At 44.1% G+C, this 27070-nt stretch overlaps 1 protein-coding gene across 1 annotated transcript in view; it reads right to left on the reverse strand.

The window, feature by feature from the left end:
- The window catches only part of LOC124035256 (zinc finger matrin-type protein 4-like), a 210957-nt gene that overhangs the window by 14550 nt on the left and 169337 nt on the right, over positions 1 to 27070 (reverse strand). The window contains exon 6 of the mRNA XM_046348701.1: positions 3446 to 3542. Coding sequence (XP_046204657.1) covers positions 3446 to 3542 — 97 coding nt within the window. The remainder of the gene's footprint in view (positions 1 to 3445; positions 3543 to 27070) is intronic.

Genomic DNA, 27070 nt, shown 5'->3' on the forward strand with positions numbered 1-27070 from the left:
AAGAGTGCAGGCGAGCAGCAGGGAATGGAGATAGTTGGGCGAGGGATCGGTGACTGCATGGTAATGAGGCTGTCTGCTTGACCTATCAATAGTGGAAGAGCGGCGGGACTGGTCTCGATCACACAACGTGCCCCCGCCTCGCCTCGTACTGCTCCCACCGGCCTCGTTACCTTCCCCTCTTCACGTTTGATCATGAAAATGCATGTTGTGACCCAGGCTCTTATTTCAGAGCCCGGCTGCTCCTGTGTCTCGATCTCTTGCAGTGGATGATGACATTACACATAGGAAAGCCCATCTCAGGCTCTGTTAACCCACATCTAGAGGCGGCAGGTAGGCCCCTTTAAAAAATGTGTTTTGCCTAAAATGACATAACCAAATCTAACTGCCTGTACCTCAGGCCCTGGAGTAAGGATATGCATTTTCTTGGTACCATTTGAAAGGAAACATGTTGAAGTTTGTGGAAATGTGAAATGAATGTTGGAGAATAACACATTAGTTATCGTAAAAGATAATACAAAGTAAAAAAACAACCGTTAGAGAAAAAGGTACTATCGTTGAAATGCAAGAGAAAGGCCATAATGTATTATTCCAGCCGAGGTGCAATTTAGATATTGGCCACGAGATGGCAGCAGTGTATGTGCAAAGTTTTAGACTGATCCAATGAACCTTTGCATTTCTGTTCAAAACTTTGTATCAAGACTGCCCAAATGTGCCTAATTTGTTTATTAATAACTTTTCAAGTTGAAAACTGTGCACTACTGTGCACTCTCCTCAAACAATAGCATGGTATTATTTCACTGTAATAGCTAGTGTAAATTGGACAGTGCAGTTTGATTAACAATAATTTAAGCCTTCTGACACATCAGATCTGTCTCTGTCCTGGGGAATGTTCTTGTTACTTACAACCTCATGCTTACAATCACATTAGCCTACGTTAGCTCAACCGCCCCACGGGGGACCCACTAATCCTCAAGTAGCTGAGTATAGGGCCAGTACCCGAAAGGTCACTGGTTCGAATCTCCGAGCCTACTAGGTGAAACATCTGCCGGTATGCCCTTGAGCAAGGCACTTAACCCTAATAGCTCCTAAAAGTCACTCTGGATAAGAGTATCTGCTAAATGACTCAAATGTGAAATCTAAATATAGGCTAAGCTTGTTCACATGGTCCAACACTAGGTCATTTCCAGAGATGTCGGCATCTTACTTAGCAGAACATTTAACAATAAACTCAAGTAATGTGTAAGTATGAGATCGGCTACTGCACTGTCACATGGTTCTTAACCTCCAGTGATAGAAGAGAAAGAGAGAGCTGCAGTGCCTCCTCCTCCTCCCTCCTCGCCTGTCCTGAACTAGAGGTCAAACGGGTTCCCTCTCCAGTTTCTCCTTAGTTCACACTGACCAGCCAGCCGACCTCCACGTCTAGAATCCCTGTCAGTGCACTCCAGTCAGTCTGCTGTAATCAGCATAAACCCCTATCACTCAGTCAGACCTTGAGACTGGGGAGGAGATGGGAGCTTAGTCAGCTCACAAAGCCAGCAGGCTATTTCTGTCACAGCAGCCTGGACCAGCAGCCTTAGCCCCTCCTAAAAGACTCCTTATGTCGTAACAAGGAAGGACAAATGAAAAGGAGTGCACTATATAGGTAATAGGGTGCCATTTGAGACACAAACAGGTACATTGCTACTGTGTGCTCAAATGAAGTGCAGGACAACGACTGACTGTTACAGTGCTACGGTGTGCTCAAATGAAGTGACTGACTGTGAAGAATACTTGGAAAGCAAAAAGAGAAACATGTCAGACAGCCAAATTGAGTTAGTAAATGAAAGGACGATCTTGATTTGTGGCATACTTTCTGCTTCAGATGCCAGCAGCACTGGCATGGGTTTAAGTATTTAAGCATCCAGGTTTTGTACGGTTGTAGCAGGCTTGTTCGTGTAGTATTGATCACACATCTCATTAGTAAGCATATTGTGAAGGGGTAATTTGTCCCCCACCCTCAGTCAAAATAGAATTTCCTCTCTGAAGTTCTTGGACTTGGTTCAAGTTAGCTATGCTGAGTTCGTGAATCTTGGCTAGCTGGTATCAATTTGTGATGAGACTGGGGAGGTCAATATGACCCTTACCTAACATGACCTCATGCAATTTATAGTGCATCATTTTTTTTCAGTGTAAATAGTATTCAGACAAATGACTGCCAAACTGTTGATGAGTGTTTACTGTAGCCTAACCCTTCACTGTGAAGTCATTCCATCAAATGAAAAGTACCTATATCATCCAAATCATCAAACGCACCACTGCTTTCATATTAACTGCCATCTTCTATTTGTCTGGCTGTATATAGGACAACAGACAACAATGACATATCTGCCCTTTCTGGAGAGAGAGAGAATGTTATTGTCACATGCACCGGATCGCTATTCTATCTGGGTAAACTGGCATAAAGCACTGACCTAAATACACCCAGAGCGAGAGAACGAGAGGAAAGAGAAGTTGCTTTGGCCTACTGGGGTGGGTGGATCTGCCTGTGTGGAAAGCCACTAGCACCAATGAGGCAGTGGAGCGTGACTAAGGTGCAGGGCTAAAGTGTCATGTCTCTTGATGCCTGCATCCCTGTGGACACGTACGGGCAGAGAGGGTCCGACAGGGGGAATTCTTTCAAGGACACGCACCATGAAAAAGCCCATCAATTCACACCAACTGGCCAGGCTGTGCTGAGTTGGGCCCAATACCAGGTCATCCTCTGACTGCCCTCCCTACATATCCATTCTGTCTCTGCATACCGACCCTACATACTGTTTCAGGACACAAGCTGTATGTTTGACTCTGAACACTGGGTGTTGATCATGTTTCAGCATGGCCCGCTTGAGTTAGAAGACTTACTGTTAGTTTTGTGTGTTGGTTGTGTATTAGCACTAGATGTTTGAGTTAGATGGTTGTGTGTGCATTATGGTTGTGTATTAGCCGAAGTTGTTTGTTCACTCTGATGAGCACGGCCTGGTGGCGCTAGCCTGGGCTCGGGGTGTTGTGTCTATAGTAGAACAAGCACTTGTTGATCTGCGTTTTGCTCCTGCAGGCACCACGGCATGGCCACCAATTAGCAGCAGCAATGTGAAAGAAGTCAAAAAATGTCTCAATTAGACACATTTCTGCTCAAAAATTAACTGCTTTCAATGAGATTGAACATAAGTGGAAAAATATCCAAAGATGCCCAAAGCCAGCAGAGAGACTTTCACTCCTCCTCTCTGATGTTTTGCTCACTCGGTCTCAGCTGATGCAAAATGTAAAAACCCTCCTTGAAAGTGCCAATTGAATTTCAATGGCATAGCATACATAAACGTAAACCAAACGCAATACAATTTACATGCTGGAAACTCACCATCAGACAAGGAGAAAACAAAGTGTGACATTGTCTGTTTAGCTGCAGTACACAGAGGAGAAGACTCACTTGTTTTGGTGCTTTGAGCCCTGCAGATGTGCATGGTACTGTGCCACAGAGTTGAGTGTGACATTGCAGACTTCACACGTATAGCTACGTTTCAGACCTGGAATAAGAACACACACACACACACACACACACACACACACACACACACACACACACACACACACACACACACACACACACACACACACACACACACACACACACACACACACACACACACACACACACACACACACACACACACACACACACACACACACACACACACACACACACACACACACAAGATTAGACAGGTGTGTATGTATTAACTTACTATTTGTTTCATGCAATTAATGTGTATACATTCACTATTCTATCCCACTGTAGAGTCCTATATGGAATTGTTAGTTCTCTATTGGAAATACTTGGTCAGCATGCTGTCACTATGCTGTCACTAAATAAGGTAGAAGAATAGAGGGGATGAGAACTCTTACTGACAGAAGCTCTCTCTTCCATACAGCTGGCCGTTAAAGACACTAGCAATATGTCCCAAATGGGACTATGGACTAGAGGTCGACCTATTATGATTTTTCAACGCCAATACCGATTATTGGAGGACCAAAAAAAGGCGAGGCCGATAAATCGGCCTTTTTTAAATTGATTTTTTACATTTATTTGTAATAATGACAATTACAAAAATACTGAATGAACAGTTATTTAAACTTAATATAATACGTCAATACAATCAATTTAGCCTCAAATAAATAATGAAACATGTTTCATTTGGTTTACATAATGCAAAAACAAAGTGTTGGAGAAGAAAGTAAAAGTGCAATATGTGCCATGTAAGAAAGCTATGGCACAGTTTAAGTTCCTTGCTCAGAACATGAGAACATATGAAAGCTGGTGGTTCCTTTTAACATGAATCTTCAATATTCCCAGGTAAGAAGTTGTAGGTTGTAGTTATTATATGAATTATAGGACTATTTCTCTCTATACCATTTGTATTTCATATACCTTTGACTATTGGATGTTCTTATAGGCACTTTAGTATTGCCATTGTAACAGTATAGCTTCCGTCCCTCTCCTCGCTCCTACCTGGGCTCGAACCAGGAACACAACAGCCACCCACAGCCACCGTCGAAGCAGCGTTACCCATGCAGAGCAAGGGGAATAACTACTCCAAGTCTCAGAGCGAGTGACGTTTGAAACGCTATTAGCGCGCACCCCGCTAACTAGCTAGCCATTTCACATCGGTTACACCAGCCTAATCTCGGGAGTTGATAGGCTTGAAGTCATAAACAGCGCTGTGCTTGCGAAGAGCTGCGGGCAAAATGCACAAAATTGCTCTTTGAATGAATGCTTATGAGCCTGCTGGTGCCTACCATCGCTCAGTCAGACTGCTCTATCAAATCATAGACTTAGTTATAACATAATTACACACAGAAATACGAGCCGTAGGTCATTAATATGGTCGAATCAGGAAACTATCATTTAGAAAACAAGACGTTTATTATTTTGGTGAAATACGGAACCGTTCCGTATTTTATCTAACGTGTGGCATCCATAAGTCTAAATATTCCTGTTACATTGCACAACCTTCAATATTATGTCATAATTATGTCAAATTAGTCGGCCCAAACTGTTGCATATAACCTGACTCTGCGTGCAATGAACGCAAGAGAAGTGACACAATTTCACCTAGTTATTATTGCCTGCTAACCTGAATTTCTTTTAGCTTAATTTGCAGGTTTAAAAATATATACTTCTGTGTATTGATTCTAAGAAAGGCATTGATGTTTATGGTTAGGTACACATTGGAGCAACGATACGCACCGCATCGATTATATGTAAAGCAGGACATGCTGGATAAACTAGTAATATCATCAACCATGTGTAGTTAACTAGTGATAATGATTGATTGATTGTTTTTTATAAGATAAGTTTAATGCTAGCTAGCAACTTACCTTGGCTTATACTGCATTCGCGTAACAGGCAGGCTCCTTGTGGAGTGCAATGTAATCAGGTGGTTAGAGCATTGGACCAGTTAACTGTAAGGTTGCAAGATTGAATCCCCCGAGCTGACAAGGTAAAAATCTGTCATTCTGCCCCTGAACGACGACTAGCATCACCACACTGGATGGCTCCGACCTTGAATATGTGGACACCTATAAGTACCTAGGTGTCTGGCTAGACTGCAAACTCTCCTTCCAGACCCATATCAAACATCTCCAATCGAAAATCAAATCAAGAATCGGCTTTCTATTCCGCAACAAAGCCTCCTTCACTCACGCTGCTAAGCTTACCCTAGTAAAACTGACTATCCTACCGATCCTCGACTTCGGCGACGTCATCTACAAAATTGCTTCCAACACTCTACTCAGCAAACTGGATGCAGTTTATCACAGTGCCATCCGTTTTGTCACTAATGCACCTTATACTACCCACCACTGCGACTTGTATGCTCTAGTCGGCTGGCCCTCGCTACATATTCGTCGCCAGACCCACTGGCTTCAGGCATCTACAAGGCCATGCTAGGCAAAGCTCCGCCTTATCTCAGCTCACTGGTCACGATGGCAACACCCATCCGTAGCACGCGCTCCAGCAGGTGTATCTCATTGATCATCCCTAAAGCTAACACCTCATTCGGCCGCCTTTCGTTCCAGTACTCTGCTGCCTGTGACTGGAACGAATTGCAAAAATTGCTGAAGTTGGAGACTTTTATCTCCCTCACCAACTTCAAACATCAGCTAGCTGATCAGCTAACCGATCGCTGCAGCTGTCCATAATCTATTGGTAAATAGCACACCCATTTTCACCTACCTCATCCCCACAGTTTTTATTTATTTACTTTTCTGCTCTTTTGCACACCAATATCTCTACCTGTACATGATCATTTATCACTCCAGTGTTAATCTGCAATATTGTAATTATTCGCCTACCTCCTCATGCCTTTTGCACACATTGTATATAGACTCCCCTTTTTTACTCTGTGTTATTGACTTGTTAATTGTTTACTCCATGTGTAACTCTGTGTTGTCTGTTCACACTGCTATGCTTTATCTTGGCCAGGTCGCAGTTGCAAATGAGAACCTGTTCTCAACTAGCCTACCTGGTTAAATAAAGGTGAAATAAAAAAATAAAATAAAAATAAAAGTTAACCCACCGTTCCTAGGCCGTCATTGAAAATAAGAATGTGCTGGGCCTCCCGGGTGACACAGTGGTCTAGGGCACTGCATCGCAGTGCTAGCTGTGCCACCAGAGACTCTGGGTTTGCGCCAGGCTCTGTCGCAGCCGGCCGCAACCGGGAGGTCCGTGGGGTGACGCACAATTGGCCTAGCGCCGTCCGGGCTAGGGAGGGTTTTTCCCTGGTAGGGATATCCTTGTCTCATCGCGCACTAGCGACTCCTGTGGTGGGCCAGGTGCACGGTGTTTCCTCCGACACATTGGAGCGACTGGCTTCCGGGTTGGATGTGCTATGTTAAGAAGCAGTGCGGCTTGGTTGGGTTGTGTTTCGGAGGACGCATGGCTTTCGACCTTCGTCTCTCCCGAGCCCGTACGGGAGTTGTAGCGATGAGACAAGATAGTAACTACTAACAATTGGATACCACGAAATTGGGGAGAAAAGGGGGTATGATTAAAAAAAATAGAAAAAAACACTTTTTTAACTGACTTGCCTAGTTAAATAATAATAAATAATCGGCCAAATCGGTGTCCAAAAATACAGATTTCAGATTGTTATGAAAACTTGAAATCTGCCCTAATTAATCGGCCATTACGATTAATCGGTCGACCTCTACTATGGACCCTGGTCAAAAGTAGTGCGCTATATAGGGAATAGGGAGCCATTTGAGACTAGGGTCAGTGCTCATTTCTCTAGTCTTGCATGTGTCCTAGTCTATCCACTCTACTACTCCTGGTGGGGGAAATGTAAATAATCAATTAAAGATGTGCCCACACTAAATTGTCACACATTCAGTATTGATCACGATGAAATTACATTGAAATGATGAGATCCATGACTGAGGCTTGAGGATTTTGACACACCTTGGCTCTTATTAGCCAGAGCCCTGCTTGGAGTGAAATTTGAGCTGTTGACTGTATTTTGCTAACAAGCTAACTCCAAAATTCAACTAAAATCTGAGTGAGATGATCACTCTATTTCTCACCCCTTCTGATGTCTTCGGCGACTGTGGATCACCAAATCAGCAACTAACAGAGTGACAAACCCTGTATCTGTGGAAGTGTCCAAATTGGCACCCTATTTCATTGACAGTGCACTATTTTTGACAAGGGTCCAATAAAAGTAGTGTACTATAAAGGGAATAGGGTGCCATTTGGTACGCATAAACAGAGTAAGTGGTCAGTGTAATGGCTGTTATGTTGAGGCTCATGACACAGTGGCATGACAAATTGCCCAATCGCTTGCTTTCTCTCTGAATAGTGAAACCTATAAACATTGTTTGGAGGGTAATAAAGGCCAAGGTAAAGATACATGTCCCCACTTCTCCACCATCATTGAATCTAATTGTCCTATCTCTCCTCCGACCTAAGGTCAGGTCTCCCCATGTTGATGAGCCTTTCTCTCTAGATCACAGCATTAAAACATCATGTGTCTTATCAAGAGGCAGCGAGAGAGAGTGGTAAAAGGAGGTAGACAGAGACACACAGAGAGAGAGATCATGTGCTCATGAGCTCCTGAGTTATTCTGCAAAAACAATAGAATTATAGTGGGATAAATGTTGATACACTTATACAGGAGACTACCCTCTATATCAAAACATTCAAACCAAATCAAAAGTTCATACCTAAAACCTTGATTTTGGACAAAATTAACTGATTGGATTCTTACTACCAAGAACTATCAAGAAAACAATTATAACAAACCGAAACCTGGTAATACCATCCAACGCAAAATTATGTTTAGTCTGAACCTACTTCTGAAGCCAAAAAGTAAAATACAATAATCTATAAGTAATTTGTTTATATACAACGTAGTAAATAAGGCTACCAAGCTGCTAGAACAGAGCAGGCCTGGCTGCAACTTCAATTAGCACTGAAGTGTAAAGTGAAATGTGTGAAAACTATTGAGCCTAGCAATGCAGCAGTTTCACAGCCTCCCTTACCCAAATGCAGAGCCCTTTGAAGCCCCCTGCACCATGGCGTATCCCTGTGCAGTAACCTTTGGATATTAAAAATAACATGGCACGGAATAAGTACAAAAATAAGCTCCTCAAGGACAATCCAGAGAAACTATTTGCTGACTGCTACAAAGAGGGGAACATAAGCAACTTAACTTAATGTCAAGAGAGAGGGTATTGGCCCAGGGTGGAAACTCAGAATACTAGACATTGAGGAAATTGAAAGAACCTCTGTCAACGTGTACAAGTCTGGGACAGTAATGATGCAAGGCATCCTCGAGCAGTTCCAGCAGGACTTTTACAGGATCAAAGAGTGCACAGCAGGAAAATCTCTCTATCAGTGACGACGCCCCCACCCTGAGTGAGTCTGATCACACCCCGCCAGCACTGAACACACCCAGGGCCCACAACTGCAATGCTCCTCCATCATTGAGAGGGATAAATTCACTGAGCTGGAGAGAGACATGGTGGAGCTCAGAGAGCTAGTCCACACAATCCAGACAGAACAAACCAGACCAGCAAAACAACACCCCCCCCCCTCAACAAGACCCGGGGGGTGGGAGGTGGACAGCTGTCTGAGAGAACGGGCTGCACTCCGGACTGAGGTGAGAGAACTTAAGGAGAAGAGAGAGGACCACATGGCACAGCTAAATGCAGTGAAGGAGGAGGGAGAGACACATGGCACAGCTACCAGCGGTGAATGAGGAGGTGAGAAACACATGGCACAGCTAACAGCAGTGAAGGAGGACGTGAGAAACACATGGCACAGCTACCAGCAGTGAAGGAGGAGGTGAGAAACACATGGCACAGCTAACAGCAGGGAAGGAGGAGGTGAGAGACACATGGCACAGCTAACAGCAGTGAAGGAGGAGGTGAGAAACACATGGCACAGCTAACAGCAGTGAAGGAGGAGGTGAGAAACATATGGCACAGCTAACAGCAGTGAAGGAGGAGGTGAGAAACACATGGCACAGCTACCAGCAGTGAAGGAGGAGGGAGAGACACATGGCACAGCTAACAGCGGTGAAGGAGGAGGTGAGAAAAACATGGCACAGCTAACAGCGGTGAAGGAGGAGGTGAGAGACACATGGCACAGCTAACAGCGGTGAAGGAGGAGGTGAGAAAAACATGGCACAGCTAACAGTGGTGAAGGAGGAGGTGAGACACATGGCACAGCTAACAGCGGTGAAGGAGGAGGTGAGAGACACATGGCACAGCTAACAGCGGTGAAGGAGGAGGTGAGAAACACATGGCACAGCTAACAGCGGTGAAGGAGGAGGTGAGAGACACATGGCACAGCTAACAGCGGTGAAGGAGGAGGTGAGAGACACATGGCACAGCTAACAGCGGTGAAGGAGGAGGTGAGAAACACATGGCACAGCTAACAGCGGTGAAGGAGGAGGGAGAGACACATGGCTCAGCTAACAGCGGTGAAGGAGGAGGTGAGAGACACATGGCACAGCTAACAGCGGTGAAGGAGGAGGTGAGAAAAACATGGCACAGCTAACAGCGGTGAAGGAGGAGGTGAGAAACACATGGCACAGCTAACAGCGGTGAAGGAGGAGGTGAGAGACACATGGCACAGCTAACAGCGGTGAAGGAGGAGGTGAGAGACACATGGCACAGCTAACAGCGGTGAAGGAGGAGGTGAGAGACACATGGCACAGCTAACAGCGGTGAAGGAGGAGGTGAGAGACACATGGCACAGCTAACAGCGGTGAAGGAGGAGGTGAGAAACACATGGCACAGCTAACAGCGGTGAAGGAGGAGGGAGAGACACATGGCACAGCTAACAGCGGTGAAGGAGGAGGTGAGAGACACATGGCACAGCTAACAGCGGTGAAGGAGGAGGTGAGAAAAACATGGCACAGCTAACAGCGTGAAGGAGGAGGTGAGAGACACATGGCACAGCTAACAGCGGTGAAGGAGGAGGGAGAGACACATGGCACAGCTAACAGCGGTGAAGGAGGAGGTGAGAAAAACATGGCACAGCTACCAGCAGTGAAGGAGGAGGTGAGAAACACATGGCACAGCTACCAGCAGTGAAGAAGGAGGTGAGAAACACATGGCGCAGCTAAATGCAGTGAAGGAGGAGGTGAGAAACACATGGCACAGCTACCAGCAGTGAAGAAGGAGGTGAGAAACACATGGCGCAGCTAAATGCAGTGAAGGAGGAGGGAGAGACACATGGCACAGCTAACAGCGGTGAAGGAGGAGGTGAGAAACACATGGCTCAGCTAACAGCAGTGAAGGAGGAGGTGAGAAACACATGGCACAGCTAACAGCGGTGAAGGAGGAGGTGAGAAACACATGGCTCAGCTAACAGCGGTGAAGGAGGAGGGAGAGACACATGGCACAGCTACCAGCAGTGAAGGAGGAGGTGAGAAACACATGGCACAGCTAACAGCAGTTAAGGAGGAGGTGAGAAACACATGGCACAGCTAACAGCCGTGAAGGAGGAGGTGAGAAACACATGGCACAGCTAACAGCAGTTAAGGAGGAGGTGAGAAACACATGGCACAGCTAACAGCGGTGAAGGAGGAGGTGAAAAACACATGGCACAGCTAACAGCAGTGAAGGAGGAGGTGAGAAGAAACACATGGCACAGCTAACAGCAGTGAAGGAGGAGGTGAGAAACACATGGCACAGCTAAATGTAGTGAAGGAGGAGGCAGAGAAACATGGCACAGCAAATGCAATGAAGGAGGGAGAGACACATGGCACAGCTACCAGCAGTGAAGGAGGAGGTGAGAGACACATGGCACAGCTAACAGCGGTGAAGGAGGAGGTGAGAAACACATGGCACAGCTAACAGCAGTGAAGGAGGAGGTGAGAAACACATGGCACAGCTAAATGCAGTGAAGGAGGAGGTGAGAAACACATGGCACAGCTACCAGCGGTGAAGGAGGAGGTGAGAAACACATGGCACAGCTAACAGCAGTGAAGGAGGAGGTGAGAAACACATGGCACAGCTAACAGCAGTGAAGGAGGAGGTGAGAAACACATGGCACAGCTAAATGCAGTGAAGGAGGAGAGAGAGAAACACATGGCACAGCTAACAGCAGTGAAGGAGGAGGTGAGAAACACATGGCACAGCTACCAGCAGTGAAGGAGGAGGTGAGAGACACATGGCACAGCTAACAGCGGTGAAGTCGCTCTGGATAAGAGCGTCTGCTAAATGACTTAAATGTAAATGTAAATGTAAGGAGGAGGTGAGAAACACATGGCACAGCTAACATCAGTGAAGGAGGAGGGAGAAACACATGGCACAGCTAACAGCAGTGAAGGAGGAGGTGAGAAACACATGGCACAGCTACCAGCAGTGAAGGAGGAGGTGAGAGACACATGGCACAGCTAACAGCAGTGAAGGAGGAGGTGAGAAACACATGGCACAGCTAACAGCAGTGAAGGAAGAGGGAGAGACACATGGCACAGCTAACAGCAGTGAAGGAGGAGGTGAGAAACACATGGCACAGCTAAATGCAGTGAAGGAGGAGAGAGAGAAACACATGGCACAGCTAACAGCAGTGAAGGAGGAGGTGAGAAACACATGGCACAGCTAACAGCAGTGAAGGAGGAGGTGAGAGACACATGGCACAGCTAACAGCGGTGAAGGAGGAGGTGAGAAACACATGGCACAGCTAACATCAGTGAAGGAGGAGGGAGAGACACATGGCACAGCTAACAGCAGTGAAAGAGGAGGTGAGAAACACATGGCACAGCTAACAGCAGTGAAGGAGGAGGTGAGAAACACATGGCACAGCTACCAGCAGTGAAGGAGGAGGTGAGAGACACATGGCACAGCTACCAGCAGTGAAGGAGGAGGTGAGAGACACATGGCACAGCTAACAGCGGTGAAGGAGGAGGTGAGAAACACATGGCACAGCTAACAGCAGTGAAGGAAGAGGGAGAGACACATGGCACAGCTAAATGCAGTGAAGGAGGAGGTGAGAAACACATGGCACAGCTACCAGCGGTGAAGAAGGAGGTGAGAAAGCTGAGGTGTGAAAGAGAGCAGGACACTCCCCCATAGAAGCCAGCAAAACAGCCCACCTCAGACCCGGACCACCTCAACACCACAATAGGACAGACAATACAGGACCCACCAACCCAACAGATCCCAACCCCTTCCGATAGCTCCCCCGATAGCTTTCCTGACAACTCCCACACATCCACTCGAGGAGAAAGAGCAGGAACCCAGACTTCATCAAAGAAATTGGAAAAATCAAACATTTTCATCCCACAAGAAACATGGTATAGAGGAGATGGGCCCACTGGTTGCCCAGAGAGCTGGTAGTCCAATCCAACAAACTCCAAGTTGTGAAACAGGGAAAAGACTCGGGGGGTATGCTAATTAGTAGAGCAGACCTGACCCTCTCTATTAAATGAGTGAAAACAGGAACATTTTACATCTGGCTAGAAATGAATAAGGAAATGATCTCAACAGAAAAACATTTCCTCATGTGTGCTACCTATATACCCCCACTAGAATCCCCATACTTTAACGATGACAGCTTCTCCATCTTTGAAGGGGAGATCAACCATTTCCAGGCCCAGAGACATGTACTAGTTTGTGGTGACTTAAATTCACACTGTTACACTGTCACCAGAACTGGACAAGAACCTGACACTCTTAAACACAAAGGGGGACAAACACCTACCTGGAGGTGACAGTATCCCCTCCCAAATATGCACCTCTAGACAAAACTATGACAAGACAACCAACAAAAACTCCTGTAGCTCTGTCTCATGCTGGTTCTGTACATAGTCAATGGTAGGCTTCAAGGAGACTCCTATGCTAGGTACACCTACAGCTCATCCCTTGGCAGTAGTACTTTAGATTACTTTATCACTGACCTCAACCCAGAGTCTCTCTGAGCATTCACAGTCAGCCCACCATCACCCATATCAGATCATTGCAAAATCTCAGTATACCTGAACAGAGCAATACTCAATCACAATGCATCAAAGCCAAAGGAACTGCACAATTTTAAGAAATTCTATAGATGGATAGCAGTGTAGAAACCTACCAAAAACAATTAAGCAACAACTAATTCAATCCCTTTTAGACAACTTAATGGACAAAACTTATATCTGTAATAGGGAAGGTATAAACTTGGGAGTAGAAAGCCTAAACAGTATATTTGACCTTTCAGCTTCCCTGTCAAATCTGAACATTTCAAGCAGAGAACCTAAGAAAATTAACAACAATGACAATGAATGACAATGTTTGATGAAGAATGCAAAAAGAAACTGAGAAACCTATCCAACCAAAAACATAGAGACTCAGAAAACCTGAGTCTACGCCTTCACTATGGTGAATCATTAAAACAATACAGAAATACACTATGGAAAAAGAAGGAAGAGCACATCAGAAATCAGCTCAGTGTATTTGAAGAATCCATAGACTAACCACTTCTCGGAAAATTGGAACACACTAAACAAACAACAACACAAAGAGTTATCTGTCCAAAAAGGAGATGTGTGGATTAACCACTTCTCCAATCTTTTTGGCTCTATAACAAAGAACAATCAGCAAAAACATATGCATGATAAATTACAAATCTTAGAGTCAGCTATTAAAGACAACCAGAACCCACTGGATTCTCCAAATTACATTGAATGAACTACAGGACAAAGCACAAACCCTCCAACCCAAAAAGGCCCGTGATGTTGATGGTATCCTACATGAAATTTAAAATATACAGACCAGAAATTCCAATTGGCTGTACTTAAACTCTTTAACATCATCCTCAGCTTTGGGATGTTCATCCTGCACACCCTAATTGACAAACCAAAACAAAGGCAAAGTTTTCATTGCCCTTTATGGTTGTGGGCTCTGCTCACCAACCAATAATTCACCAAATGGGGGGAAAAAACGAATTGAAACACCAGATTTTAGCCGATACTCGCTAATTATCAAAATCGAGAAAAGAGCCATTAAATTCCACAACCACCTGAAAGGAAGCGATTCCCAAACCTTCCATAACAAAGCCATCACCTACAGAGAGATTAACTTGGAGAAGAGTCCCATCAGCAAGCTGGTTTATGTAGCTCTGTTCACAAACAGACCCCAGGAATGCAACACACTTAGACCCAAACAAATCATGGGAAAACATAAAGATAATTATTTCCAATGTGTCAAGTAATTAACAAAAAAACTGAGCAAACTAGAATGCTATTTTGCCCTAAACAGAGAGTACACAGTAACAGAATACCTGACCACTGTGTCTCACCCAAAATTAAGGAAAGCTTTGACTATGTACAGACTCCATGAGCATGGCTTTGCTATTGAGAAAGGTCGCCGTAGGCAGACCTGGCTTTCAAGAGAAGACGGGCAGTGTGCACATAGCCTACAAAACGAGGTGGAAACTGAGCTGCACTTCCTAACCTCCTGCCAAATGTATGACCATATCAGAGACGCATAGTTCCCTCAGATTACACAGACCCACACATTTTTTAAATAAATCATTTTTTAAATAAACTCCCATATCTATTAGGGGAAATACCACAGTGTGCCATCATAGCAGCAACATGTGTGACCTGTTGCCATTTGAAAAGAGCAACCAGTGAATAACAAACACCATTGTATATACAACCCATATTTATTTAATTTCCTTTTGTAGTTTAACTATTTGCACATTGTTACAAACTGTATATAGACATAATATAACATTTTAAATGTCTTTATTCTTTTGGAACTTTTGTGGAATGTTTACTTGTAAATTTTTTATTGTTTATTTCACTTTTGTTTATCTATTTCACTTGCCTTGGCAATGTTAACATATGTTTCCCATGCCAATAAAGCCCCTTGAATTGAATTGAGAGAGAGAGAGTGCGAGAGAGCATGGCTCCCAGATTGTCTCAAATTAAGTTATAAGTCAGACTGAACAAAGGGCAGCAGCAGAAACAAAGTACACAGATCATGTCCAACATCATCCACTACTGTACCTGGATGACACTGATGTTAAGTGCTTGTTGACTGTTATCCCTGTCACAGATAAATAGAAACGTAGCTGTTATGATCCCATTTTAATGAAGTTCAGACAGATGTATCTAAGATGGGAGACAAGACTCTCCCTCGCTCTCTCTCCGCAATCTCTCCATCTGTTGATCAGCCTCTCCGTAACCATGTGCCAGAGCGACAATTGCTTTGCCTAAAGCTCTGATTTCAATTTTGCAAGAGGGAGAGAGAAAGAAAGGTTCCCCTGACACTTTCATGACTCTGACATTAAAGTGGCGGAGGTGGCGCTGAGACTCGGCACTGCGTGGAATTTTGACAGGCCGCATCTCAAACGCTTTTTGAAAAGTTGAAAGAATGTGTTGCAGCCCCGGCATCCATCAACACCATCCAACCTAAAGCACCTCCCATGGCGCCTGCCATGCACGAGCAATGAAGCACCAGCTTACCACCGCTGGAGCACTGGGCCTCTATCTGCTGCTTCTGCATTCACTCTGATCATGCTCATCCTTCTTGCAATCAGGAGCCTCTGCTCTGTCATAAGAGAGCCATTTATTTCTGTTTTAACATTTGAGATTCCCAATATGAGAAGAGAGTAACAGGCAGAAGAGACAATTGAAAATGTCCCGCTGTCTTCATCTGAATCTCACCCATAGATCTTCGTTTCACATCTAGGACACCAATGGCAGAGGATTCTTACAAAGCCCAACTAGGGATACAGTGTCAGACACCCAGCTTCACATAACTGTTGTCACCCTATCCATACAATATAGGATACGTTGACAGTAAATCCAATCCAGTGTTGTGATCACATCCGCCATGTTATCCTATTCATCTCTTCCTTCCCCTAGTGTATCTCTAATGGGAATATCCTATGTCAATGCTCAATTGAGTCACTCTACTGCATAATATGGAATATTATGAAAGCCACAGCTTTCATTGTCTCTGTGGCAGCCAGACAATGATCGATCAACAGTATAATCATGGATTGTTTTTGAGCAGAGAAAGGTGGTGCTCGTCCATGGTGGTGCTGGTTCATGCTAAATTAACCACGAGCCATCTGGCCCACTCCAATGGTGCATCTCCTGAAATGAGCATATGCTTCCTCTGAAATCAAGGGAACACCACTCAGATCCGGACAAATGGCCCAATAGTCCAAAACTACAGTCAGCTTCTTGGCTGTATTACATGTAATGAAAAACATTCCTCACTTTTGTGATCTCAAACTAGTTGACAAGGATTATATTCATGGATAGGGAAATGCTGAGAACTAAATAAAATAAATTATAAAGTTAGAAGCCTGCAGCAAAATAAGCCTTAATTGAATTTGCGTACCAACGACGCGTTTCAAAAAACATGTCTTCTTCTGGGAAATGGTGAATTCCAAATAATGTGGATGAAGCCTGCAGTGTAAACACAGATCCCCTGTTGCTCTAAAAAGGCAGCTCATCTTTCCATCTAATCCATCTTTAAACAATACAAAGTGTTGAAATGAAATCCTTGTTAAAAGCAATCTTGTTCAGTGAATCCTGCTGCAGATAAAATTCCATTCTGAAAACACAGTACACCAATACGATGGGAAATAAATTCAGTTTAGGGTTGGTGTAATCTCCAGCTCTCCCGGGTTGTCTCCAGATTGAATTGCCTCTCCTCCTTTGATGAAATATATGACAACTTGAACAGAGCCTTCCTTCCTCCTCTGCCCTCTTGGAAAGGAACTTGATCAGCTGAGCCTGCCATTAAGGTAGTATTAGATCTATTTTAGGGTCAGGAGGGATGGAAATTGCAGCATACAGACAGACAAAAGAAGTGGCCTGTGAATTGGGAATGCAGGGCTCCGGGAAAAAGCTGCTGAAGCTGGTAGAGAGGACGTGCCATATCACATCTCCCGGAGACGTCTCTCCAATTAATCATGCTAGGATGGAGTTCGGAAAACACAATTTATCGTCATGTCTTGGCTTGATTGACAGGGCTGGCTATGGTGTAAACTAAACACTCCGGGGAACGTCATAATCACTGATGCAATCATATCAGATTGCATTAGATGTGCATGCATCTGTTTGGACATGAGATCTGAAGGGACTGATTAATAAACCTGATGATGAGAGAGAGAGAGAGATGAAGGCAGAGAGATGGCATGGCAGCAGTAGTTCTATCAGAATGACAAGAGAATGTGCTTTAGTCTTTATTCCGATCCCCATTAGCTTATGCCATGCCGACAGCTTCCAACACTTTCTTAACCAAATGTGCTCAATGAAAGTTGTGCTCTGTTAGGATATGTTGCTTGTTAAAGAACATTTTAGCAGTGAACAGTGCAACTGAATTAAGTGAGTGCTGGCTCCTATTTTTCATTTAAATGAGCATTGGTTCTATGACACAAAGCTGGGCCCCCATTCCAAAGTGGAGAAGACTACATTTACATTACATTTAAGTCATTTAGCAGACGCTCTTATCCAGAGCGACTTACAAATTGGTGCATTCACCTTATGACATCCAGTGGAACAACCACTTTACAATAGTGCATCTAAATATTTTAAGGGGGGGGGGGGTGAGAAGGATTACTTTATCCTATCCTAGGTATTCCTTAAAGAGGTGGGGTTTCAGGTGTCTCCGGAAGGTGGTGATTGACTCCGCTGTCCTGGCGTCGTGAGGGAGTTTGTTCCACCATTGGGGAGCCAGAGCAGCGAACAGTTTTGACTGAGCTGAGCGGGAACTGTACTTCCTCAGTGGTAGGGAGGCGAGCAGGCCAGAGGTGGATGAACGCAGTGCCCTTATTTGGGTGTAGGGCCTGATCAGAGCCTGGAGGTACTGAGGTGCCGTTCCCCTCACAGCTCCGTAGGCAAGCACCATGGTCTTGTAGCGGATGCGAGCTTCAACTGGAAGCCAGTGGAGAGAGCGGAGGAGCGGGGTGACGTGAGTAGTAGTGAAAATAGTGCCCAGCCCCAGAAAATTTGAAACAAAACTTCAAATGTAACTGAATTAAGTAAGTGCCCCTATTTTAATTTGATGAGAATTAGTTATAAGACAGATATAGTTTAGGGGCCAGCCGCACCGTAATAAACCAGTCTAGTCCTCCTTTCTGCTCAATAAGCATGTTTTCTTATAGACTAAGCACATGAGACATACAGTAGAGAAGAGTAAATCTCCTTACAGTGTCAGTTAAAACAAAATGGTCTGGGTTGAAGTGCAGTCTACAGTCTCAGGATGGGTCCCAAATGGCACCCCTATTGCCTATATAGTGCAATACTTTTATGGGCCCGGTCAAACGCACTAAATAGGGAATAGGGTGCCATTTGGTCTGCATACAAACTCAGTGATATGATGAGTTTGACTGGAGGGAGGATAAGTCTATCAAAGCGAGAGCAATTGTATAAATGTGTGTCATCAGTCTATGGAGCCAGGGGCTTATACCGAGGTAGCCCCTGGGAGAACTGCCATTATTTGCCTGTGCAATGGAAACAAGAAAATGGCACACTATTTTGTCTTTCTCTTGTCATAAATTACTGCAGTGTTCCAGTGTAGATAGGACCACATCTCTCAGACTCGCCACAGCAACGGACACCATTATATTCAGTTTGAATACAGTTTGAATACACATTATATATATATATACAAAAGCATGTGGACACCCCTTCAAATGAGTGGATTCGGCTATTTCAGACACACCCGTTGCTGACAGGTGTATAATATCGAGCACACAGCCATGCAATCTCCACAGACAAACATTGGCAGTAGAATGGCCTTACTGAAGAGCACAGTGACTTTCAACACGGCACTGTCATAGGATGCCACCTTTCCAACAAGTCAGTTAGTCAAATTTCTGCCCTGCTAGAGTTGCCCGGGTCAACTGTAAGTGCTGTTATTGTGAAGTGGAAAGTCTAGGAACAACAATGGCTCAGCCGCGAAGTGGTATGCCATACAAGGTCACAGAACAGGACTTCCAAGTGCTGAAGCTCGTAGCGCGTAAAAATAATCTTTCCTCAGTTGCAACCCCCACTACCGAGTTCCAAACTACCTCTGGAAGCAACCTCAGCACAATAACTGTTTCTTTGGGAGCTTCAAGAAATGGGTTTCCATGGCTGAGCAGCCGCACACAAGCCTTTGATCACCATGCACAATGCCAAGTGTCGGCAGGAGTGGTGTAAGCTTGCCGCCATTGAACTCTGGAGCAGTGGAAACGCACTCTCTGGAGTGATGAATCACGCTTCACCTTCTGGCAGTCCGACAGGGTTTGGTGGATGCCAGGAGAATGCTACCTGTCCCAATGCATAGTGTCAACTGTGAAGTTTGGTGGAGGAGGAATAATGGTCTGGGGCAGTTTTTCATGGTTCGGGCTAGGCCCCTTAGTTCCAGTGAAGGAAAATCTTAATGCTACAGCATACAATTACATTTTAAACAATTCTTTGCTTCCAACTTTATGGCAACAGTTTGGGGAAGGCTATTTCCTGTTTCAGCATGACAATGCACCCATGCACAAAACGAGGTCCATGCAGAAATGGTTTGTCAAGATCGGTGTGGAAGAACTTGACTGGCCTGCGCAGGGCCCTGACCTCAACCCCATCAAACACCTTTGGGATGAATTGGAATGCCGACTGCAAGCCAGGCCTAATTGCCCAACCTCACTAATGCTCTTGTGGCTGAATGGAAGCAAGTCCCCGCAGCAATGTTCCAACATCTGGTGGAAAGCCTTCCCAGATGAGTGGTGGCTGTAATAGCAGCAAAGTGGGACCAACTCCATATTAATGCCCATGATGTTGGAATTTAGTGTAGATAATGCACCTCCTCCTCCATAACCCAAAGCTATATGTATATATTAGATGATAACAGTAATAATAATAGAGAAACTTATTTCTTATCTTAGAAGAGAAAGAACAACTTAGAAGTAGAAGCTATATTTCAATTTTATATGATAACAATAATAAGAAAAGTTTTGCTCTTCTAGCAGGGAAACATGTTTTGCAATGTGACTCACACCATTCATCATCTTCTGTTACTTCCAAAAAAAGACTTTATAAAGAAACAAAGCACCATGAGCAGTCTCTAAAATAGACTGCAGCAATACAATACTATACATCATGAACTAACCAGGGTAGACTGGACTGTCTTGGGTCTTGCTTACATTTTCCCTACATTACATTAATTGATGTATGGAGGTGATGTGGATTATGTCCCAAATGGCACCCTATTCCCTACATAGTGCACTACTTTTGACCAGAGCTGTATGGGCATTAGTCAAAAGTAGTGCACTACATAAGAAATAGGGTACAGTCAAGTTAACAGTACATATTGTACAGTACATACAGATGACATAAGTCCATATGGTATAGATAACCTAGGAACTGAATGCAGGTACAGTATAGTTATTTCTTTCAGCTCCTAGTGGAACAGAGGGCCTCGTATGCAGGTATAGCTAGCGACGATACATACATATTGCATAAGCCCTTATGCTATAGATCACTGTAAGGTGCTGTATAGTGTATACAAGTAGGTAGCTATGAAACATATGCACACACCCTTTTAGAGGCAGGCAGTGCAGTAGGAAGTGCAGCTTTACAAAGCTCCATGAAGTCTCAACTCTGCAGGGAAATGTAAAACAAGAGACCATGGCTGTACCCAGATGATCATAGTGTGAAGTTAGCAGGGTTTAGGGAAATATTGAGGTTAGCAGTGTTTAGGATGGTAGAGGATAATAGTGAGTTTAGTAGGGTTTCAGATTGGTAACAAACAGAGGGTGAAATGGGAGCAAAGATAGATGAGTGATAGACCACTGCTTTTAATCAGGGCAAGGTGACCGGAAACATGACCGAATACAAACAGTGTAGCTATTCCCTCCGCAAGGCAATCAAACAAGCTAAGAGTCAGTATAGAGACAAAGTAGAGTCGCAATTCAACGGGTCTATAGTCAATCACGGATTACAAAAAGAAAACCAGCCCCGTCGCGGACCAGGATGTCTTGCTCCCAGACAGACTAAATAACTTTTTTGCTCGCTTTGAGGACAATACAGTGCCATTGACACGGCCCGCTACCAAAACCTGCTGACTCTCCTTCACAAAACATTTAAACGTGTCAACCCTCCCACGGCTGCAGGCCCAGACGGCATCCCCAGCCGCGTCCTCAGAGCATGCGCAGACCAGCTGGCTGGTGTGTTTACGGAAATATTCAATCAATCCTTATCCCAGTCTGCTGTTCCCACATGCTTCAAGAGGGCCACCATTGTTCCTGTTCGGAAGAAAGCTAAGGTAACTGAGCTAAACGACTACCGCCCCGTAGCACTCACTTCCGTCATTATTTGCTTACCGCCCCAATAGGTCCACAGACAATGCAACCACACTGCACACTGCCCTAACCCATCTGGACAAGAGGAATACCTATGTGAGAATGCTGTTCATTGACTACAGCTCAGCATTTAACACCATAGTACCCTCCAAACTCGTCATCAAGCTTGAGACCCTGCCCTGTGCAACTGGGTACTGGACTTCCTGACTGCCCCCCCCCCCCCAGGCCGCCTCCGCTGATCCTCAACAATGGGGCCCCACAAGGAACAAACTGAATTGGTCCACCCACACAGACAGCGTTGTGAAGAAGGCGCAGCAGCGCCTCTTCAACCTCAGGAGGCTGAAGGAATTTAGCTTGTCACCAAAAGCACTCAAAAACTTCTACAGATGCACAATCGAGAGCATCCTGTCGGGCTGTATCACCGCCTGGTATGGCAACTGCTCCGCCCACAACCGTAAGGCTCTCCAGAGGGTAGTGAGGTCTGCACAACACATCACCAGGGGCAAACTACCTGCCCTCCAGGACACCTACACCACCCGATGTCACTTGAAGGCCATAAAGATCATCAAGGACAACAACCACCCGAGCCACTGCCTATTCACCCCGCTATCATCCAGAAGGCGAGGTCAGTACAGGTGCATCAAAGCAGGGACAGAGAGACTGAAAAACAGCTTCTATCTCAAGGCCATCAAACTGTTAAACAGCCATCACTAACATTGAGTACTGACTCAACTCCATACACTTTAATAATGGAAATTGATGGAAAAAATGTATCACTAGCAACTTTAAACAATGCCACTTAATATAATGTTTACATACCCTCATCTCATCTCATATGTATATACTGTACTCGATACCATCTACTGCATCTTGCCTATGCCATTCTGTACCATCACTCATTCATATATCTTTATGTACATATTCTTTATCCCTTTACACTTGTGTGTATATGGTAGTAGTTGTGGAATTGTTAGGTTAGATTACTCGTTGGTTATTACTGCATTGTCGGAACTAGAAGCACAAGCATTTCGCAACACTCACATTAACATCTGCTAACCATGTGTATGTGACAAATACAATTTTATTTGATTTGGGATGGTGAGAAAACAAAAACAAAAACAAAAGGCTGTTGGTAAATCAGAGCAGAGAGAGAAGTGGTCAGGTCCTCTGGAGTCTCATCTTCTACAGAACAGAGTACTAATAGGTTAGGGCCCTACATTGTGGTTACATCCTAAATGGCACCAAAAGTAGTGCACTATATAGGGAATGGGGTGCCATTTGTGAGGCAGGCTTTGGGTAAACATAGCAGAGTGCTGTGCGCTCACTCACTAATTTCTCAGAAACAACACCACTACTGAGCTGTATAACCACCAACCAATGTACAGAAAATCTATCAAATGCTCTTCTCAATAGGTACTCAATGAATATTTAATGAAGTGCATGGAAAAGTCTGAACTGACAGATTTCCATCTACAATTGCTGGTTTAATAGCCATCCCACATCAGACAACTGTAAAACAATGTGCAAAGACAGGACAATTATGTGAGGCAGGACAAAAAAGAACAACACCATAGTACCCTCCAAACTCGTCATCAAGCTTGAGACCCTGCCCTGTGCAGTGCTATTTCATTTGGATGCATTTGTGTGAAAGATGAGCCTGCCTACACTGGCTCTGCAGCCCTATGAATTAAGCAGCCCAGCCCAACACTCCAGAGTGGCGCAGAGGTCTAAGGCACTGCATCTCAGTGCTAGAGGCATCACTACAGACCCTGGTTCGATCCTGGGCTGTATCACATCCAACCAGCGCAAAATTGGCCCAGCGTTGTCCAGGCTAGGGAAGGGTTTGGCCGGGGTAGGGAGTCATTGTAAAATAAGAGTTTGTTCTTAACTGACTTGCCTAGTTAAATAGAATAGATTTAAAAATCCCTGCCCGCTGTGCTGTGATTTGCCCTGGCTGCTCCTGCTTCCTCTCCATCCACACAATACTAGTTCTGCCTGTTAGGATGATTTGCCACTTCATTACTAATTGATAATCACCTTATTGATAATCACGCTCACTAGGCTGCAAGTGTCGAATTCTGCCCCCCATAATGACTATAGTGACATTGGGGAAACACTCTGTTAGACACAAAGTACAGAAAAAGAAGCCAATGAAAATGAAGGAGATATTCAGGGACAGAACTGTCTGAGAAACAAGGACAACTTTGGGAGGCATTATACTTAACTTGAAATGATCACGCATGTTACGTCCCCCAGTTTCTGTGTTGTTGTGGGTTTGTATGTGTGTGTATTTCAGGAAATGGCTTCCTGGATTCCAGAAGCAGCTGATTGGTCGGCCCATCGCTGATTGGAGCTCTGACCCCTCCCTCTTGTCTCTTCATTACCAAATCGTTCTCCAGCTTGATGAAAGCGAGTGTTCGGGAAAATAGCTTATTTTTATGTCCTGTGTTGATTGTTGTGGTGGTCAATAAATGTTTTGTGGATATCATGTTTTAGCCGCTCCTCCAGAGGTATGTGTATGCCAATAGGACTTTGTGTTTTTGGTTAATTACATTTTTTCACTTAAAGTATTGGTAATTATTCATTTGTTCCCAGGGTGGGAAGGGGAATGCACCTTGGGAGTGTTTAGGCAAGAGGCCTATGGGCATACATAACTCGTAGTATTTAATCTGTCTATGCACACTAGGTAAGACCTGGGCGGACCACCCCCTGAATTTTGGTTTGAGTGCCAGGTGGTGTTTAAAGTTAGATAAGAAGTGGGAAGGTAGGTAAGGTAGGAGAGGGGACTCTAACTTTTACTTTCTTTGGTTCCGCCCAGCCCGTTCCCCACTTTACCGTGTTAAGGAATAATAAATTCCCTGTTAACTGTATTTTTCTCTACCTCTGTCATCCTTCACCACACCTACAATCACATACGTTTTCACTCCACGGTGAGTTTAGATGTAGCAGGGTGTTGCATTCCCTCCTCCAAGAGGTGTACGCAACAACGCAGTTTAATGTGTGGAGTCAGCGAAGACTCATGTTAATCTCAAGCGTGAATAATCATCCTTGGAGTTAGTACTAGGAAAAGGCTAAATCTCCAATCAGATGTGACTGGGCAGCACAGCGCCTCCAAATTCATCCCTGATAAGACTTAACCCACCTACCAGCTGTGAGCATCAATAACACTGGGAGTTAAGTAGCTAAGCAACAAGTACATCTTCAATCAGTTGTGACTGGGTTGCACGGAGCATCCCAATTCGCCCCTGACAATGCAGAGCCCACCTATCAGTCATAAGTATCAATACGACTCGTAGTTAGGGGGCTAAGTTACATCTCTAATCAGACATGACTGAAGAGACATCCCACATTATGTCTGCTCATGCACTACTTAACTTTACAACATTCTGGGCTCTTCATGCTGCCCTGGTACCTCCCCCCCCCACCGCAGCAGCCTGCTGCTGGACTAATATTCTGTAATTGTTATTGACATATTGTGGGTAGGAGATAGTAAGAGAGAGTGAGAGCACCATTCCCCCTCCCCACTCCAAAATTAACAGCCCGAAACAGGCTTATCAAGTCAGGGTACGGAGCAACACCGAGCCTCTGCACTGTGGCTCTCTCTGGCTGGCATGGAAGCAGACACTAGCTATATCAGGAGGGCTGTATTCAACACAGCCGGAACAATAGGAGCCTTCTATTTAACATCAATCAAAGGATATTGGTTCTAAACAGCTCCCCGTTTAATAGATGATAGTGTCATACTAAATAGTGTAATAAATGCCATGAAGTGTACAAATGAATGACAGCACATCGCGACCATATACCTGGGCATTTCTCAAATGCCTGTAATAGTCACGAGAATTCAGCTAACACGCATATTCTATTAGACCAGCAATGCAAAACTGACAAGTTCATTTGTGTCGTGTATTTTCCCCTATGCCTTTAGCCCCCAGTATGGTACATGCAGATTTCCTCATGCTGGATGCACAATAGATTTGATGCACTCTAGTAGACAGGGTTCTATTTTCTTACTTACTGTAAGACCTTGTCATGGCTTTTTCCTGTGTCATTCCATATAACTAGGTTACTACACACACACACACACACACACATTCATATATAAATGTTACTACACACACACACACACACACACACACTTTCATATATAAATGTTACTACACACATACACACACTTTCATATATACATTTTACCACATATACAAAACACACACACACACACACACACAATTTCATAATGTTACAAACACACACACACTTTCATATATAAATGTTACTACACACACACTTTCATATATAAATGTTACTACACACACACACTTTCATATATAAATGTTACTACACACACACACACACACACACACACACACACACACACACACACACACACACACACACACACACACACACACACACACACACACACACACACACACACACACACACACACACACACACACACACACACACTTTCATATATAAATGTTAATACACACACACTTTCATATATAAATGTTACTACACACACACACACACACACTTTCATATATAAATGTTAATACACACACACTTTCATATATAAATGTTACTACACACACACACACACACACACACTTTCATATATAAATGTTAATACACACACACTTTCATATATAAATGTTACTACACACACACTTTCATATATAAATGTTAATACACACACACACTTTCATATATAAATGTTAATACACACACACTTTCATATATAAATGTTTTAATACACACACACACTTTCATATATAAATGTTACTACACACACCCTTTCATATAAAAATGTTACTACACACACACACACACACACACACACACACACACACACACACACACACACACACACACACACACACACACACACACACACACACACACACACACACACACACACACACACACACACACACACTTTCATATATAAATGTTACTACACACACACTTTCATATATAAATGTTACTACACACACACACACTTTCATATATAAATGTTACTACACACACACTTTCATATATAAATGTTACTACACACACACACACTTTCATATATAAATGTTACTACACACACACTTTCATATATAAATGTTACTACACACACACACACTTTCATATATAAATGTTAATATACACACACTTTCATATATAAATGTTACTACACACACACACACACACACTTTCATATATAAATGTTACTACACACACACACACTTTCATACATAAATGTTACTACACACA

This window comes from Oncorhynchus gorbuscha, linkage group LG05, assembly GCF_021184085.1.
Source record: "Oncorhynchus gorbuscha isolate QuinsamMale2020 ecotype Even-year linkage group LG05, OgorEven_v1.0, whole genome shotgun sequence".
In the NCBI taxonomy this organism is placed as follows: Eukaryota; Metazoa; Chordata; class Actinopteri; order Salmoniformes; family Salmonidae; genus Oncorhynchus; species Oncorhynchus gorbuscha.